Genomic DNA, 20,118 nt, shown 5'->3' with positions numbered 1-20,118 from the left:
ATAAACTCTGTTTTATGTAACTTGATACTATATTTTATTCATGGCTTCTTTTTCTTCTTTTCTTTTTTTAAAATATATCCATGGGTTAAAGTTTAATTTTCAGACTTGTCAAAGATCTCTCTTTTTATTTAGCAGTTTTTTTCCATGTCACTAAGAGTTGTGAACAATAATTTGATTCCCTGAAAGGTGTTTCATGGAGTAGTGGAATCATCATTAACATGTAACATATCTTGATTCATTTAAATCCAATGTCAGATTGGTTTGAGAAAATTTTATATTTATTGATGACTCTAATTAATCAGCTTAGACTGAATGTTATCAATATGCTTTCATGCCAGCATGAATATAGAGGAGATAGACGTCCTTGTGGTCTTATAATATTTGAATATTTGAATCTGCAAGTCCCAGGTATTAAAGTTTGAGGGGTTTTCACTTTTTTAGGGCAGACAAAAGTGACGAGAAGGAAGTCATTTAACGCCACCCCCTCTCCCCCATGTAAAATATTTTGTAGTAAAATTGGAAAATTTATTGTAACATCTTTTTCCAGTTTGATACAAACTAAGAAATTTTCATCTCAATTTTGGCTTAAGTCCAAGTTTGTGACTTCTTTTTCTAATGTAAATATTATTGATAGGTGATTGGTGTAAGATAGATATCTTCTCTGATATTTTAGAGGATTTATGATTTTGAAAGTACTTTTTTTTGTTGTTTAACTTAAGGATGACCAGATCATTAACTGGCTGTTAGAATTCCGCTCTTCTATCATGTACTTGACCAAAGACTTTGAGCAGCTTATCAATATTCTCTTGGTAAGTTCACCATTTATTTCACTGACTAGTATGTGATTCACTACTTTGAAATATTTATTGCATCAGTGAAATGTTTCTTTTGTCTTTCTCTTCCTCCTGTCCCTAGAGATTGCAGTGGTTGAATAGAAGTCAGACAGTGGTGGAGGAGTATTTGGCTTTTCTTGGTAATCTGGTATCAGCACAGACTGTCTTCCTTAGACCATGTCTCAGCATGATTGCTTCTCATTTTGTACCTCGTAAGTGGTTCATCTTTCCTTGCGTTGATTTTTTACTTTTTAAATATCTCTATTAAAATACTGCCTTCCAAATACACTTTGGAGATTGTGCCACCATTGATGATTCCAGAACACATGTTGGCAACAGTTCTGGTACATGTCTGTCCCCTGTACCACAGAAATGTTTCGATTTGTTTGTCGCTATGATTTTTATGGGTTGTAATTTACTTTAGTGAACTTCTGGCGAAGTCTTAGAAGTTAGGAATTTTTAGTTGTTTAAAAACTATAAAGTTACTTGACTTTTTTCTCAAGATTATAAATTTAATCATTATGCTAGTTTAGATCATGGAAAAACCACTTTTTTGTGTAGATCAATGACAGGAGAATAACATACTTTCTTTTTCCTTCAAAAGCCCGAGTGGTCATTAAGGAAGGTGACGTAGATGTTTCTGATTCTGATGACGAAGATGATAGTAAGTATAAAGTGGATTAAAGCAAAAATGCCTGCTGTGTTTTAGAGAATGCATGTTGAATGATAAAGTTTAATGGCAATCTTAATAGAACCTTTTCTTTATATTGAGCACTAACATGCAATCAATTGCCCTTAATGCATTACTTATATAATTAGTCCACTTATTCTTTATTGATAGTTGGCTATGGAGAAAAATATTGAAATTATTATTTTGCTGATAAATGATTCAGTTTTGGTTACAGGTGCTTTTAGCTTCCAGTACATAATTTTTTAGTTTTCAATTTTACTTTGATGTTCATGCTCTCATTTTTTTATTGTAGATCTTCCTGCAAATTTTAACACTTGTCACAGGGCCTTGCAAATAATAGCAAGATATGTCCCATCGTAAGTATACTTTTGTTACTTATTTTGAGTCAAGAAAATTGCAGTCAATTAGTAAGAAACTAAAACTTGTTTATAGAAGCAAAATTCAAGTTGTGTGTTGCATGTTTTTTTGTATCCTGTTGCTATAACATCACATTCTAACAAAAAATGGCATTTTAGTTCTTTATTCACTGTCTTTATTTTTAAAACTTGCATGCATATTCCTCTTCCAACTTATGTATAATGGTTGGAATTTTGCTTTTATCTTCAGCAGATAAGATATCGAAAAATTTTCAGTGAGCGACCTCTCTGTTTTTGTGTCATGCCATTTTAACAAAAATTGCAGTTCTAAGAAAGCTTTTAAGTTGTGTAGTTTTCTTTTGGAGGGGTAGACTTCAAGTTCCCTCTAAGTTTATTTGCTTTTAAAAAGTCCAAGTTGATAATTGTTTTGTAGAAAAAAGAATTCCCCTTTAATATGTTGTTGATACCAAAGGTTATAGAAGTTTATTTTCCCATTAGTTACAGATTTTCTGTGAAGGCATGCATTAATTTTAAGTTCTAATTGCTTGAGGTAGGGGTTACTGTTTGCCTCCTGTATCCACATTTGCTCTTAGAATGGAAATGCTCCCTTCCAAGACAGCAGCTAACATGGATTGGTTGATTTTTTTTTTTTTAATAGGACACCGTGGTTTCTAATGCCAATACTGGTAGAAAAATTTCCATTTGTTCAAAAATCAGAGAGAACATTGGTAAGAAATATTTTCATGGGGAAAATAATGGAAAAATTGTTTTATGTGATTTGGTTTTAGGTGCTGTTAGATCTAAGAATCTGACTCAAATTTCTTTCTTAGCAAGTGACTGAGTATCCCCAGTGCCACTTTCTTTGATTCCTATGTGCAACTCAGAGGCCCATTTCAAAAATATCTGAATAGGCTTAATGATTTTACAGCTAAAATTTACTAGAAGGTAATAGGTCATATATTATCAATGAACATATGCCTTATTTGAACATGAAGACAGAGCCTTCTATAGGTGAATTCTGTTTACCTCTTCCTTTCCAAGTTTTAGGTCATCTGTGTTGTTTTCAATACCTAATAGTGGTTCCCTTCTAAGCATAGATTACTTTTCCCTAAGTAAGCTATTACAAACATTAAATAAGGAGTTGATAAATTTTGCTAATGTTGTGATAGCTGCTTCAAGAGGAATATTATAAATCCTGTATCTCTTATGAACATAGATGCAAAAGTTCTCAACAAAGTAATTGGAACCTGAATCTAGCAACAGATAAAAAGAATTGTGCACCTTGTCCAAGTGAAATGTATTCTAGGAATACAAGATTGAATTAATACTCCAAATCAATTATAACCTACCATGTCAGTAGAATAAATAACAAAACCCACATGATCATTGCAATAGATGCAGAAAAAGCTTTTGACAAACAGCACCTACTAGGGTTGCTGTACTATAAAAAGATGAATAGTAACAAGTGGTGGTGAAGGTGTGAGAAATCAGTACCCTGCACATTGCTGATGAGAATGGGAAATAGTGCAGCTGCTTTGGAAAACAGTCTGACAGTTCCTCAAAAAAACACAGAATTGCCACATGACCCAACATTTCCACTGCTGGGTATATACCCAAGACAAATGAAAGCATTTGTCCACACAAAACTTATGTGAATGTTCAAAGCAGCATTATTTATCATAGCAAAAATATGGAAACTGCTAAATGTTTTAAGTGATAAGCAAACAAAATGTGGGTGGTATGTCTACACTGGAATATTATTTAGCAATTGAATAGCTTACTTGCTATAACGAGTGGACCTTGAAAACATGCTGAAAAACCACATAGTTTGAGATTTCACTTACATGAAATGTCTAGAATAGGTAAATTCATAGAGACAGAAAGTAGACTAGTGGTTACCAAAGGCTGGGGAGAGGTACTTTACTAAAAGATAACAGGGTTTCTTTTTAGGGTGATGAAAATGTTCTACAATTGATTATGATGATGGTTGTGCAATTCTGAATATACTAAAAACCTTTGAACTGTACATTTTAAGTGGGTCAATTGTATATGAACTATATCTCAAAAAACCTGTTTTAAAAACACTGTAGAAGTATACAAATTACAAATTAATTTTATTGGTGGTAATTTGATTAATTATACCAAACTGGCAACAGGCTACTCCGCTCTATACAGGCAGAAACTGAATATATAAACAGTATAGTTTCTATGCTACCAGATAGTCTGTTTTTTCTATTTCAGTAACTGGAAATAAAGATTGTGTAATTGATGCTTTTCTTACATAACTGAAACATTCTCTCTTGAAATGTTTATTTTTTCATATTTTAGGAATGTTATGTTCATAACTTACTAAGAATTAGTGTGTATTTTCCAACCTTGAGGCATGAAATTCTGGAGCTTGTCATTGAAAAGCTACTCAAGTTGGATGTAAGTATTTAATAATATGTTTTTCTCCTTGATCTTTCTTTATTAACTATATTTGTTACAATCATAATATGTAAAACAATAGTAGCAGCAATGGAAAAGAATCCATAGTTCTACTTTTGTTTCATTTCTTTGTACATTTCTTGAAATTCATCGAGGTGCTGGGGGCTATAGACAGTCCCATTCTCATGGTTGGGGCACATGGCATTAATTAGTTACACCAATATAAAAATGTGGTTGAGGTAAATGCTGTGAATGGCACACACACATTGCCATGACCTGGGAAATGTGATGTCATCGGGAGTCAGGAAAGCATTTAAAGAGGCCTGCAATAAGGTGCAGTAGGGATGAAAGAACGTGGGGGATTCTCTTGACATTGTGGAAGGAAGGTGACCTAGTCCTTGAGACTGAGGAGGAAGTGGAGAAGGAGGGGGTTAAAGAAAAGAATCCTTCAAAGGTAGCTCACTGTGGAATAGAATCTTGGTGTTGACATTAACAGTAGTAAGAAAAGTCATAAGGAAGTTTGAAGATGAGTTCCATTTTGGATGGATTGAGGTATGCAGGTGGGAAGCTGGCAGGCGAATACTCACCAAGCAGCTATAGATGCAGGTAGGGGATTGAGTACAAACCTGTGAAATGATGCAATTTAGGCTAGGAGAGAGGAAGTAGGGTTGGAAGTGGGAGGAAAACCAAGAGTGTGGCTATGTGGGGAGGATTTGGAAGAAGGAAGGGTTTGGTCAACAGCATGAAATATAGCTGACATTTTAAAGAAGAATGAGGAAAGCGAAAGTCCTTGGATTTGGTGGTTGGGGGGTAATCTGTTGCTTTGTCAAAGTGGAGGGGGACATTGCATTTTAGAGAATGTGGATGGTTAGGAAGTGAAATTTTTAAGAGATCTCAGTGGGTTTGTGGTGTAAAGAAAGGATGAGGCAGGGGTGAGAGGCAAGTGTGTTAGCGTTGGGGAGACTTGAGGTTTGTGGACTGAAGAGATGAGTTGGTGGAGGAGAACATTGATCCTGCAGGGGAGAAGAAGGCTTAATGAGGCAAGTCTAGCAAGTGCTGGATGTTAGGCAGGCTTCCCCAGTGCTCACTTAGAGTTAACCTCTGCCCAACTGCATCCATAATCTTTCTAAAGTCTTATCTGGTCTATACTTACGGAACATTTTAGAGTGCATTTAGAAAGAAGGTCATGTTTAGATAGTAATAAAGGCATGATTTGAATGATATTTTAAAAAGATATTTGAAGAGTTACATAACAAAATGAATATTCATAATTCAGATTTAACTTGCATTTCATCGTTTTTCTGCTCAGTAAATCGATGATATGCTTCTCATACATATACAATGTATGTGAGTACCTTGTGTATAGTATGAGTTAGAATAGATATTGAGTTTGTTGAAGCTATCCAAATTTAGACTAATACACCAGAGTTCATGCTGATTTTATATAAGTAAAGGAGCTTGTAAATTCCTTCATGACCCAAACCAATTTATAGATTTGCACCTTAATTATGTAAAGAGTTACAGTGCTAATCTGGACACCTTTACGGTATATATACCAAATGAATTTTCAGTTCCCGAATAATGTATTTTAAATGTTTTCTTGTTTTCTTTGTTATAATGTAGGTGAATGCATCCCGGCAGGATATTGAAGATGCTGAGGAAATAGCAGCTCAAACTGGTAGTGGAACAGATGCCACAGAAGGACTATTTAATATGGTCAGCATTTATTAGTAAAAGCAGGCAGACCTGGCTATATAAGTCCAGAGGGAGGGAAGACACAGCTAATGGCATACCATCTCCTTCAAGGCTTTAGTTTAGTTTAAAACAGTAGTTCAGCAAACCTGAAAGTGATTTTTTTTTTTTGAAGTGATTTCTTAAATGAAGTAATTTGCTTCCATGTTGCTTACTGCAACATGTTGGTTTATTTCCAAGGTTTTAATTTGGGTTTGGGAAAGCATGCTTCGCTTTCATTCTGTTTATGTTTGTTTTCGTGACCACATTATTATTGGTGAGGGAGTGAAAAATAGAATATCATACCAGTTTACTAGTAATTTTTATATTTCATAAGTTGTATACCTTAATGCAGTATTTCTCTACCTGAAAAATGTCTTAAGTTGGGTTCACTGGGAGGAGAGCCTGAGTTGGGGATTCGGGTGTCCTTGGACAAGGGTGTGAGGAAGCAGAAAAGGGCAGAGGGGAAGGACCTAGTGGGTGCCGGGAGGTGGGAGCATCTATGATGTTTGCATGGTCACGCCCTATGAGGGTCTTCTAGATGAGAATCAGAGGCTGGTCTCTGAACTTGTGCTTTTATTTTGAATTTCACGATTGGTTCTGATTCACACCTCTGATTGAGAGCCCCTGCCTGGAATGGTATATATGTATTTTCTTTGTTTTATCTTTTAAAGGAAATAATCGCCTCTAACAGTTTTTTCACAAAACTACTTTTCCTGAATTTTTAAATGTCAACTTTTACATTATCTTTAAAGGATGAAGACGAAGTACCTGAAAATGAAACAAAGGCTGACCCTGAAAGGCTCAATCAGATGTCACATCCTGTCGCTGAACGCCTGGACATCCTGCTGTCTTTACTTTTGTCCTACATTAAGGATGTCTGCTATGTAGATGGTAACAACCTATAATAGTCACAATAGCTACTGTTTATTGAACACCTACTATGCACCTGGCTCTGTGCTGATAGAAATCCTGTATAAATCACTATTTTGAATATGAGGAAAAGAAGGTTTAGAGAGATGAAGTTACTTGCCACTATAACAGCTTGGAAATGGTGTCACTGGTATTCAGGCTCAGTTATATGCCTTCAAAGCCCTTGATCTTTTCACTGACTGTTGTGTTAAAAGATTATATATGGCAACCCCTGGCCATGGGCAAGGAGACACCTGATTGGTGGTGTTGCTCTTATATTAATCAGGGGCAGAGCAGGCATGCAGTCCTTAGTTCATCCTAGCTTGATGCCTGTCTTGGTGGCCAGAGCTGTTTCATGCCTGAGGCACATTAAAAAATAAAGATGACATATTGGCACTTGGTCAATTTTATGTGGAGATCAGAGTACTCTCAAATTGTTCAAGACATTTAAGAATGGTATAGTAGACATTGATATATGGTGCTTGGTGTTACATACTGAGTTAGAGGGTCTTGGTACTGAAGTGGACAAATCAATATGCTTTTTGTCCTCATGGAATTGTTAGTCTAGAGGCTTTGCTGTAAAAACAGAATTATTTTTCATTCTCATTATTTAGATTTAAGAGTGAAACTCAGCCACTCAGAATAAGACTTGAATCTGAGTTGACTAAAGTTACTGTTTTAACTTTTTACTGTTATAAAAATAATACATGTAGATTAGAGAAAATTTGGAAACTATAGGAAAGGATTTTTAAAAGGTGTTTTAAATGGCCACATTCCTAGTATTCAAAAAACTTGTAAGCATTTTGATAAATGCTTTTTTCTTTGTGTATATATATGAATATTTTTTCGGTGGCTTTGGGGGTCACACTATATGTATTATTTCATAATCTGCCCTTCTCTCCTATTGTGAACCTTTTCTCATACCATTCCCTGTTCTTTTAAAATAGTTGCTATTGATCATAGAGATTTAACTGATCTCTTTTACCCCCACTCTTTTTATGTTATTACGAATAACAGTGTAATGAACATTTTTGTACATTATCATAGTCATTTGCTTTAATATGTTCCTAGCAGTAGAATTACTGGAATAAAGGACTTCTGCCCCATGAGTTGTAAAATTGCCCTTTAGAAGGGTTCACATTGTAGTATCAGAGCAGTATGTGTGAGGTGAGGGCCTGCTTCCTGCCAGAGCTGGGTTATTGCACTTGAGAAGGAAAATTTGTGCAACACAAAAATGTCATTTTGTTTTAATCATAGCTTAATGGATGATGTATTTCTTAATGGTATTTTTTCTTAATAAAATTTGGTAAATGAAATTGACAGCTTGAAAATAATGTATTCATAAAACTGAAATGCCATATTTTCTCTGTAGGTAAGATTGATATCAACAAAACGAAGGATTTATATCGAGAGCTCATAATTATTTTTGACAAACTCCTGTTGCCCACCCATGCCTCCTGCCATGTTCAGTTTTTCATGTTTTATCTCTGTAGCTTTAAATTGGTAAGTATGTTATTAACATTACCATAGCTTATTTTATTCTTGCCCACGTTTTCCCTTAATAACTGGGGGGTGGAGGGAGTAGGGAAGGGAGATCATGAGGTGTTTCTATTTTGTGGGTTTATTTTACTAGTACTGTTAATAAAGTACATGCCCTTAAATGTGTGGAAAAGAGCAGAGCAGAGAGCATTGTTATTGCTGCCTTCCAGCTCAGCCAAGTGCTCTGAAAACATCATCCTGCCTTTGGTCCACTAGGTGGTGTGCTTCCCTTCAAGTCCAGCCTTGATTAAAATCTCAGATGGGATATTTAACTTTATTTTATTTTATTTTTTAGTCTCTCTTAGTTGATCCTGTGTAGCCCAAACCAACTCTTTAATCTATATTTTACAACTTTAGGGTTAGGTTTTCTATTTTGGAAAAAAAAAATGGAAGATTCTATTCACTTGCAATTATTTTGTAGCTTTCTAGAACAATCATCAGCAGGGTATTGTCATGGGTAAGAAGGTTAAAGTCGGTCTGTGTCAAGGTAGAGGTTAATAGTTTTTGAAAAGAGCTATTTGGAAGAAATTGGAGGTTGCATCCTTTGTTAAAAAGAAGCTTACTCAGTCTTTTTCTGTGATTAGCATAATTAGTCAAGTGACTGCACATACTGGTGAAGTTTATTAATACATGCAGTCAAACACTGGAAGGTTACTTTGGACTCTGAAAGGTCCTGCAGAAGGGGTTTCCATGTGCATGTGCATTATTGCTGGTTTCCAGTTCTTGCCAAAAGTCAGGATCACTTTGTAGAGCTTTTAAAAATAGGTGATTGCAAAGCCCTGTCACAAACCTACTGAATCTGTTAGGTTGATTTTGATGCTTAGCTTGTTTTGGGATCCATTGGATTATTTAATTCTTGGGGACCCTTTGTTTTTTAATATTATCTCAAGGTGTTTTAAAAATAACCATGCCAACAGTATTCATTATCTAGTGATATAACTGAGGTACTAGAACTTTCCCACATTGGTGAGTTAAAATCTTAGGATTCTGATAGCTAGAATATCTTAAGCATTCAAAAAGATCAGACCAACACCTTCTTTTGTTATAGGGATTCGCAGAAGCATTTTTGGAACATCTCTGGAAGAAATTGCAGGATCCGAATAATCCTGCCATCATCAGGCAAGCTGCTGCAAATTATATTGGAAGCCTTTTGGCAAGAGCTAAATTTATTCCTCTTATGTAAGTAACCTAATTTTTCCAAGTGTTTTTTATTATATCATGCTTTAAAAGGTTAGAGCATTCTCTTAAGTCAGAGAAATATCTGCCTTACGTTTTTGGTCTCTCTTTAAAGTGAAAAAAATCTGTTCCCCCACTCCTGCAAAATGTTTATATTTCCAAGAGGCAGTTTCCAAATAAAATATTTCCTTTTTTATATGTAAAACCTCATATGTAAAGCTCTCTGTTTAGTATGACTGTACTTGAACATGAAGATCCATTTGTCTCCATGGGTAGTGTGCAGTATTGTATACTATTTTGATTCTTTTTATAGGTTTGTCATTTTTTCATTTGCATTCTGAATCAATTATGTCTGTTAAAGCTGAAGAAAAAATCCTTGTAAAGGTAACAGAAAAATCTATGTAGGAGGCCAGCTCTAAGCCTATTTCTTCCAGTGATCCAGGAAAATACCTTTGGGCAAAGATGCTGTTAGAGACCCTTCCTCCACAACTACAGCTATTTGGCCATTCTGTCCTAAATTGTTGACACAGGGCTTCATTAGAACCCCATAGGGAATGGTGAAATCATCCAGACTTTCTCTTTCCTTTATAAGCTGTTAGTAAACACCCTCTATTCTTTGACCAAATCTCTCTGAGAGGGCTGGGGTGGGGGTGGGGGGTGGGGGGGCGGTGGAGGGGGCATTGGAGAAGCTTTTCTGTGTTGATAATGAGAAACTGGTTTCCATCCCATCCCTTGGGACTTCCGGGGTTCTTAGGGCCTGCCAAATGTCCCCCCACCCCCACCCTGCATTTCCTTCGTTTGCTTCTCCTCTGTGCCCCTGGCTAATATATAAAGAAGCCTATGGATTGCCTTTTTTAGTTTGCATTGAGAGGCATTGTATTTTCTATCACTAGTTGTTGTTTTTTTTATGAAGCCAGTGGATTTGACTTGAATTTTTCTTCTCTCTAGTACTGTAAAATCATGCCTTGATCTTTTGGTTAATTGGCTGCACATATACCTTAATAACCAGGATTCAGGAACAAAGGCATTTTGTGATGTTGCTCTACATGGACCATTTTACTCAGCCTGCCAAGCTGTGTTCTACACTTGTGTTTTTAGACACAAGCAGCTTTTAAGTGGAAACCTGAAGGAAGGTCAGTGATGTGGGATTGATGGATGTGAACTGGATTTTCCTGTGTACTAGTCACCCTTTAGAATGCAGATTTGTTACTTTTTTGAATATTGTTGAAAATGCTGGTGTCAGAAAACTGCACATGCACACAAACTTTTACAAATTATTTCAAGCAGCATATAAGCCCCTAACACCTCCTTAAGCCTCCTCTTAATAGTTGATGGATTTGAGGTTGAGAACCTCTGCTTTAGAGGGTGGCATGGAGAGTAATGTCAGATGTCAAGCTGCTCTTCTTCAGAGGCGAGGCCAAGCACTTGCACTGGGCCAGCACCATGCTGAGCTTCCTGTGCACCTCCTTGTCCCTGTGAAGGCCCAGTGAAGGACAGGTGTCATTCCACTTCACAGAAGACACCAAAGCACAGGGAAGTAATTTATTGGCAGGATTAGAAATTGAAACCAGGTGAGGATGGCTGTAAAGCTGTGGTCATAATGATTATGCACCTTTATTTAAAGACTTGGGTAAATTTACTGCTTTTCAATTTTGCTAATTTCTAAGGGTTTATCATTTTAATTTCTAAGGGTTTATTATTTAAATCTACCAGAAGCTTGTTTTTGTTTTTTTTTTTTGGGGGGGGGGTTGTTTTAAATTTTAGTTGAAGACAGTCCCCATAGCAATATCAGTTAAACAAAACAGTTTAAATTTTTTGTTTTCCTGTCATGAATAAAATGGTTTAATAGTCTGTTTCCTCTAAATTGGAGTTGTTGTTTTTTTAAATATATTTTTATTGATTTTTTACAGAGAGGAAGGGAGAGAGATAGAGAGTTAGAAACATCGATCAGCTGCCTCCTGCACACCCCCACTGGGGATGTGCCTGCAACCCAGGTACATGCCCTTGACCGGAATCGAACCTGGGACCTTTCAGCCGCAGGCCGACGCTCCATCCACTGAGCCAAACCGGTTTCGGCAAACTGGAGTTTCTTAAGCTCTGCACTTATATTTGGGCTGGATAATTTTGTGTTGTGGAGGCTGCCTTTGCAATGTAGAATGGTTAGCAGCTGCCTCCTCACCTTCTACCCACTAGATGGCACTAGCACCCCGCCACATCCTGTCCTCTTTTGTGACAAACTCTCCAGACACTGCCAGATGTCCTCTAGGGGCACAATTGCCTTGAGTTGAGAACCACAGCTCTAAACGGGAACTTGTATGTGTTGTGTTGTGTGTGTGCGCATTATATATATTTACTTACATCTTGAATACTTCTGAAAAGATGTGGGGTTTAAAAATTAATTGTATGAACTAGTGATAGGACAAGGCTTTATCACAAGGTAAGTAAAATCTCTGTTTTTTTGTGTGAATAAGTGGTAAGATTTTTGGTTAAAGAGTATTTCTTCTAAGCCATAACATCTCATTAAAAAGTTTTTGATTGACTGATTGATTTGAGATAGAAACATCAATCTGGTGTTCTACTTATTTATGCATTCATTGGTTGATTCTTGTATATGCCCTGACCAGGGGTCAAACCCTCAACCTTGGTATATCGGGGCAAACCTGACATCCCATTTTTAGTAATTTTTATCAAGATATACATCAGAGAACTTTCTAACAAAATATACTTAAGCACAAGTTTGTTTGCTTGCCTCTTAAAATAGGTATGGTATCTTTCTTTTATTAATACAGGAGAGAAGTATATTTATTAGATTCAGGACAGTGAAATATAATTTTTCCTTCTACATCCATAGTTTTCTTGTTTTTGAAAAAATAATGTGTAATACAAACAACTAACGCACGTTCAAAAACATGGTCAATTTTACTAGTAATTTAAGACATGCACATCTTAAAAGATTGTTTTTTGATTGCTTGTCAGATTGACTATACACACACACACACACACACACACACACACACACAATATATGGAATTCAGGAAGGAGAAATTTCCACACTCTACAGGGATTGGAGACTCACCGTGTTGCCAGAACTTTTTAATGATTTCATGATTGTTAGCTGAAATCAAATCATATGGTCTTAAAACTCAGCATATGCTGTGCTTACTTATCTGTGAATTTCAAGTTGCCATACAAGCTTATAGACCAATAGGAATGTGTGCTTACTTTGAAGTCCTGGGTCTTTAAAAGAATAAACAGCCCTGGCCAGTTGCTCAGTGGTTAGTGTCAACCTGCAGACCAAAGGGTTGAGTTTGATTCCGGGTCACGGGCACGTACTTTGGTTGCAGGTTCCCAGCCCTGGTAGAGGCGCATACAGGAGGCAGCTAGTCAGCAACTAATAGATGTGTCTCACATTGATGTTTCTCTTTCCCCCACCCCCCCAATATTTCTAGAAATCAATGGAAAAAAATACCCTAGGGTGAGGATTAAAAAAAAGAAGAAGAATAAACAGTTTTCTTTAGAAAAGTTGTCTTAGTCATAAATGATTGTGTTTAAGCCTAATGACCTTCTTCTGGGCGCCACATTATATGACTATCTACATGGACCTTTATTTATTTATTTTAAAATATATTTTTATTACTGATTTCAGAGAGGGAGGGAGGGAGAGAGAGAAGGAGGGAGGGAGAGAGAGAAAGAGAGAGAGAGAGGGAGGGAGGAAGAGAGAGAGAGAGAGAAACATCAGTGATGGGGATCAAACCCACACCCTGGGCATGTGCCCTGACCTGGTTCATAGGTCAGTGCTCAACCACTGAGCCATGCCGGCCGGGCTACATGGACCTTTATTTAAAGCAATTTCACAACTAACGTTTAAGTCATTTTTTTAACCCGTGAAAAAAATCTGTGCTGTTTTAAGACTTGTTTTGTAACTTTAAAATTTTTTTTTGTTTTTAATCAAAGGTTTGAGGTACCTTCAAAGTCTGAATTTTGAACGTATAGTGATGAGTCAGCTAAATCCTCTGAAGATTTGTCTGCCCTCGGTAGTTAACTTTTTTGCTGCAATTACAAGGTAAGTTATTTGTACTTTATTTTATTTTAAATTTTGTTTTATTGCTTAAAGTATTACAAAGAGTATTACATATGTCTCCTTTTTTTCCCCCCCTTGACCTTCCCCCAGCCTCCCCTACCCCCCAGTGTCTTGTTTCCATTGGTTGTGCTTATATGCATGCATACCAGTCCTTTAGTTGATCTCTTACCACACCCCCCGCAACCCTCCCCAGCCTTCCCGCTGTAGTTTGACAGTCTGTTCGATGCTGCTCTGCCTCTGTATCTATTTTTGTTCATCATTTTATAATGGTCTTTATTATCCATAAATGAGTGAGGTCATGTGGTATTTTTCTTTCATTGACTGGCTTATTTCACTTAGCATAATGCTCTCCAGTTCCATCCATGCTGTTGCAAATGGTAAGGATTTTTTTTTTTTACAGCAGCATAGTATTCCATCGTGTAGATGTACCTCAGTTTTCTAATCCATTCATCTGCTGATGGGCACTTAGGCTGTTTCCAGATCTTAGCTATGGTGAATTGTGCTGCTATGAACATAGGGGTGCATATATCCTTTCTGATTGGTGTTTCTGATTTCTTGGGATATATTCCTAGCAGTGGGATCACGGGGTCAAATGGGAGTTCCATTTTTAACTTTTTGAGGAAACTTCATACTGTCTTCCATAGTGGCTGCACCAGTCTGCATTACCACCAGCAGTGCACGAGTGTTCCTTTTTCTCCACATCCTCTCCAGCACTTGTCGTTTGTTGATTTGTTGATGATAGCCAGTCTGACAGGTGTGAGATGGTACCTCATTGTTGTTTTGATATTTGTACTTTATTGGTGGAAGTTATTTACAAGTAAATTTATATTAGTACTAGAGTCCCGATGCACGAAAATTCATGCACGAGTAGGCCGCCCGCCCCGCCCCAGGCTTCCTTTCTCCAGCCGCCGGCAGGCACCCGGGACCTGGGCGGCTTCACTCTGGCCCCAGCTTCATCCTGAAAGACCTCTGGTCTAATTAGCATTTTACCCTTTTATTATTATAGATTGGTATTATAAAATTCCATTAATTTCTGTGAAACTGCCGTAACTGGTTTGGCTCAGTGGATAGAGCATTGGCCTTGGACTGAAAGGTCCCAGGTTCGATTCCGGTCAATGGCATGTACCTTGGCTGTGGGCACATCCTCAGTGGGGTGTGTGCAGGAGGCAGCTGATCAATGTTTCTCACTCATTGATGTTTCTAACTCTCTATCCCTCTCTCTTCCTCTCTGTAAATTTCTGTGAAACTATTCAATAAGATTAGTTAATAAAAACACAAACATTTAAAAACCAGTAACGCAATACTTGCAGGAAACACTGTTGTGCACCTATTGTTTTATACTTTGGTGGCATTGGAAATTGCTACTAATTTTTATGCAGAGAGGATAATTGAGCAGAAGCCTAGACACTTTGAAATACATAAGAACTAGTAACCTAAGAGGTAGAAACCAAAGGTGTTTACTAGACTGACTCTTATAATAGTAATAAAAATAGACTGGACATGAGATAAATCTCCAACAATAGGGGACTGGTTTAGTGAGGGACTGTATTATCTCAGGCCTTGTAGCTACAGCTAATGCATAATTTTATTGTGTGCCTGGTACAGTTTTATGTGCTTTACCTAGAACTTACTGAAACTTCACATAATCCTATGAGTATAATATTAACCTGTTTATAAATAGGAAGATGGAGACACAGAGAGATTAAATTACTTCTGTGAAGTCAGAGCTAGACGGGAGCAGAGCTAAGATTTGAATGCAGGCAGTCTGGCTCCTTTGTAAGAAAGCATTTACTGAATTATTCTGCTTCATATAAACACTGAATTGGAGACCTTGGGCATTTAATCAGCATATTCAGGACAGGATCGTAGCTTAAAATCTTCAACAGATAAGAGTCTCTGCTATTATAAGAAAAAGAATTCATCCCTCAGTCCTTTAAGACAACTTACTGCTCTCATTCAGCAATCTTATTTTCCTTTGCTGGATATCTAGTTCAAGGTTTTCTTTCTCCTGAGATCTCAAAAATGGTAAAGAATTAAAAGAAGTAAAGAGACCAACAAGGAATAGTGTTTAGTGGGTGAAAGTTCCTGGGAAAACAGGAAGGGTAAGGACAGATGAAGCAAAGCCGCAGCAGCTGCCCCCTAGAACAGTGATGGCGAACCTATGACACGCATGTCAGAGGTGACACGTGAACTCATTTTTTTGGTTGATTTTTCTTTGTTAAATGGCATTTAAATATATAAAATAAATATCAAAAATATAAATCATTGCTTTACTATGGTTGCAAATATCAAAAAATTTCTATATGTGACATGGCACCAGAGTTAAGTTAGGGTTTTTCAAAATGCTGACACGCCGAGCTCAAAAGGTTCGCCATCAACTGCTCTAGAATATTCTCATGGTAGGGATTACGGATTGCCATGGATGAGCACACTGGTCAGAGAGGCTCTAGATTTGGGTTGGAATTAGCAATAGAGGTTAAGAGTGAGGTGTGATGCTAAAAGAAGAGATTGAAATAAAGTTCTGTGTCCAGGAATTTATGTATCATCTGTAGTCCTGCTTTTGCTTACTTGATGGTTTTAAGATTCATTGTCAACTCATACATCTGTGTAATGTTCTATTGATTTTTTAAAATTGAGTCCTTGTTGTTAAGCTGTTACTTTTTCAGTATTGGTAACAGCAGCTTAGAGACATGGCTGTATCTGTGTGCTGGTGCAAAGGCACATGCTTCCTCTCACCCAGACATGCAGCTGCTGGGTTGTAGGAGATGCACATTGTGAACTTGACCAGATATTGCACACGGTATTCCATCATCGTTTTGCCAATTTACCCTCCCACCAGGAGTAGAGAGTCGAATGTGATCCTTTGCTACTAGAACAGAAATAAATGTATGTCACTTAGCATTACAATAGTGACCAGAGAATCAGAGATGACTTGAATGAATACTGTGGATAGGAGGGTAGGAGATAGAGGGTAGTAGATATGAGCTAAATCCTTATCTCAGAGAATCCATCTGATAATGATTCAAGTTGCCAAGTCATATGGAGGTAACCAGAACTGACAATACAGTGGTCTTGTTTTTTTTTTTATCATGAGTTATTCAATATATATAACTGTTTTTATTCACTATGCCTATTCCTTTCTTTACCATTTTCTGAGATTGTGACTTAGTCATCCTCTTTCACTACTGTCCTAATTTCTTCAAAATCAAGTTTCCGTATCATCAAATACTATCTTCTATTAGTAAATACTGAATCCCCTTTTACCAACCCCTAATTCTCTTACAAACAATAAAAATAAATAAGTAAAGACAGCTATATACTTTGCAAATTAAGAAAGTTTTCCCTAAAAGCATCACTTTCTGCTTTATGTTCTTTTTTTCTTGCACTTCTTATGTTCGGCAGTATCTTTGTGGTCAGTACAGTTATCACGCACGAACAGGCATGTTCATGCAGAGTAATTCCAGCATGCTAATGCCTCTGTTGTTTTTCTTGTTCCATAGTAAATACCAGTTAGTCTTCTGCTACACTATCATTGAGAGGAACAATCGCCAGATGCTACCAGTTATAAGAAGTACAGCTGGAGGGGACTCGGTGCAAACCTGCACAAACCCACTTGACACCTTCTTCCCCTTCGATCCTTGTGTGCTTAAGAGGTAGGTACTCTTAACACAGTCAGCCTATCAGTGTGAATTTAAATACATTGTGTATTTGCTTTTTTCAAAATTGGGATGTAGAGTTTCTTTGTCATACGTGGCCGGCCATTTCTAGCTGTTTGTAAAGCCATGGTCACGTTGCACATGTTTCATAGGCCAAGCAGAGAATGCCTGTTAGAGACTGCTGAGTGTCACAGGCACACTAAGGTTTGCAGATCTTTGCCCCATTAGGAACCCAGGTTGACAACAAGGGTTTTTGGTTTATTTTTGTTTTCCTTTAATCCTGTTGGTTTAAACATATAAGGTGTCCCAATAGGGAGGATGCTATCTTTTCATGGCTCATAATTTTCTGCCAGTGACTTGTTTTTTTCCTCTAGAGACCACATACTTTGCACAGGCTGAAACAAAGCCAAGAGAGTTATGTTGATGGATAATCCTGGAAAACCACCAAGCCAGTCTTAACTTTGTATTTGTATAAGGAAGCAGAATTTTTGCTTTATTGTTTACCCTTATCTGGGGATATTTTTTCCATTGATTATTAGAGTGGAACAGGGGGCAGAGAGAGAGAGAGAGATATCAATTGGTTGCTTTTCCAATCCAGCCCAGGGATTGACCCTGCAACCCAGGTATGTGCCCTTGACCGGGAATTGAGCCTGCTACTCTTTGGTGTGTGGGCTGATGCTCTAATCACTGAGTCACACCAGCCAGGGCCAGATAGGCCTTTTCCCCAGACTTATTTTTAGTAAATTGCTATAAGAATATAAAAAAGGAAGTTCCAGAATAATATAATTTTCTTTCCATTTGGACACATTATAACTCATTGTTAGCCTGTGCAAAGTTGAGAAACAATTATACTTGAGAAACAATTACACTTGATAAAGAAAGAAAGATACTCCATCTGTATGAGTTGATGAACTCTTACAAAGAAGAGGCCACATTAGTTACAGTTCTTATATAGAGTATTTTTTTGACACTTATTATTTGAGCCATAATTTTCACTTTATTTCGGGTACTAGGTCTTGTGAAAGAAGAGCTAAATATGTTCTGACCTTCACTGTAGTATTTAACTTGATTTATGAAATATCTTTGTTGACAGGTCGAAGAAATTCATTGATCCAATTTATCAGATATGGGAAGACATAAGTGCAGACGAGCTTCAGGAGTTTAAGAAACCCATTAACAAGGTAAATTTGTGATTCGACATGCTTTTTGGGGATCTCCTGTGTGGTTACAGATCACAGTCAAATAGTAAATAGGAATGTTACACTGAAAAATAGGACATTTTGGCCAGCCGGTGTTGCTCAGTGGTTGAGTGTCAACCCATGAGCCAGAAGCACATACCCAGTCAGGACACATGCCCGGGTTGCGGTCTCAATCCCTGGTGGGGGGCATGCGGGAGGTGGCCATCAATGATTCTCTCTCATCTTTGATGTTGCTCTCTCTCCATCTACCTTCCTCTCTCTGAAATCAATAAAAACTTTTTTTTTTAAAATAGGACATTTTATTCTGCCTTTGCAAAATTCCAAGCTCAGGATATGTTCTTATGAAAAGAGTTTTTGGTGTTTTTTTAAAAATATTTTTTGATTTTTTACAGAGAGGAAGGGAGAGGGATAGAAAGTTAGAAACATCGATGAGAGAGAAACATCGACCAGCTGCCTCCTGCACACCCCCTACTGGGGATGTGCCCGCAACCAAGGTACATGCCCTTGACCAGAATCGAACCTGGGACCTTTCAGTCCGAAGGCCGATGCTCTATCCACTGAGCCAAACCGGTTAGGGCTGATGAATTATTTAAACCAAACACTTCACACATTGACTTTGGGGAGTGAAGGTTAATTAAAAATTAATGAATTTAGATCTTTACCACTTGATCATTACCACCAAGTAACAATGGCAAATATACTATGTTGATATTATAAGCAACACCCTAATTGTGTAGAGGTTAACATTAATTTTGTAGCTCTTTGTAAGTGGTAAAGATTCAGGCCTGCAGCATACCTTCCAGTGCATGTCAGATGGAAGTGAGGGAGAGAGAATATTAGAATTCAATAATAAATAATGTCACTGTTCTTTTTGTGTGTAACAAATTTATTTCCCCACTAAAGGTCAACTTTATGTGCCTGTCTCATAAGGAATCATTGGAAAGCTCATTTTATTATTTTTTCTCATATTTTGTGTTTGAGGCCTCCATTCATTCATTCACATTGTGTTAGATACAAAAGTTATAATAGTGAGCAAGAATGACATGTTACCTGCCCTCTTGAGCTTAAAATCTGTTAAAAAATCTGACTTTAAACAAATAGTGACAGCATGTGCTGAGCAATTGAGAAGTGTACATCAGAGGAAGCTTTTTTTGTTGTTGTTAATCCTTGCCTGAGGATATTTTTCCATTGATTTTAGAGAGAATGGAAGAGAGAGGGAAAAACAGAGAAACATCGATGTGAGAGAAACACATTGATTGGTTGTCTCCTGCATGTGCCCTGACCAGGCCCAGGCCAGAGAGGAGCCTGCAACTGAGATGCATGCTCTTGACCAGAATCGAACCAGGGACCTTTCACTGACGCTCTGTCCCCTGGGCCAGACTGGCCAGGGTCAGAGGAAGCTTTTGAATTACGATGTTTTCTTTACCTTCCCAGAAGTAGCACATTCCTGAGGAAAGGAATTCTTGGAAGCTTTTCAAACCACTTGCGATCTTATTGATAATCTCTGTTCTCCTGAC

General features: G+C 37.4%; 1 protein-coding gene and 1 pseudogene across 1 annotated transcript in view; both read left to right on the top strand.

The window, feature by feature from the left end:
• Positions 1 to 20,118, top strand: part of RRN3 (RRN3 homolog, RNA polymerase I transcription factor) — a 36,754-nt gene that overhangs the window by 15,441 nt on the left and 1,195 nt on the right. The window contains exons 4-17 of the mRNA XM_070412945.1: positions 720 to 809; positions 916 to 1,045; positions 1,438 to 1,497; positions 1,817 to 1,880; positions 2,539 to 2,608; positions 4,209 to 4,307; positions 5,931 to 6,023; positions 6,794 to 6,932; positions 8,323 to 8,453; positions 9,538 to 9,668; positions 10,614 to 10,798; positions 13,620 to 13,728; positions 17,247 to 17,399; positions 18,496 to 18,583. Of these exons, the coding sequence (XP_070269046.1) occupies positions 720 to 809; positions 916 to 1,045; positions 1,438 to 1,497; positions 1,817 to 1,880; positions 2,539 to 2,608; positions 4,209 to 4,307; positions 5,931 to 6,023; positions 6,794 to 6,932; positions 8,323 to 8,453; positions 9,538 to 9,668; positions 10,614 to 10,798; positions 13,620 to 13,728; positions 17,247 to 17,399; positions 18,496 to 18,583 (1,542 nt within the window). The remainder of the gene's footprint in view (positions 1 to 719; positions 810 to 915; positions 1,046 to 1,437; positions 1,498 to 1,816; positions 1,881 to 2,538; positions 2,609 to 4,208; positions 4,308 to 5,930; positions 6,024 to 6,793; positions 6,933 to 8,322; positions 8,454 to 9,537; positions 9,669 to 10,613; positions 10,799 to 13,619; positions 13,729 to 17,246; positions 17,400 to 18,495; positions 18,584 to 20,118) is intronic.
• On the top strand, positions 7,178 to 7,322 carry LOC139009671 (small nucleolar RNA SNORA48; annotated as a pseudogene).

This window comes from Myotis yumanensis, unplaced genomic scaffold, assembly GCF_028538775.1.
Source record: "Myotis yumanensis isolate MYYU_CA2020_CCGP unplaced genomic scaffold, mMyoYum1.0.hap1 SCAF_4, whole genome shotgun sequence".
Lineage (NCBI taxonomy): Eukaryota > Metazoa > Chordata > Mammalia > Chiroptera > Vespertilionidae > Myotis > Myotis yumanensis.
Note: the sequence above shows the minus strand (reverse complement) of the source record. Positions and strands in the feature narration are given on the sequence as shown.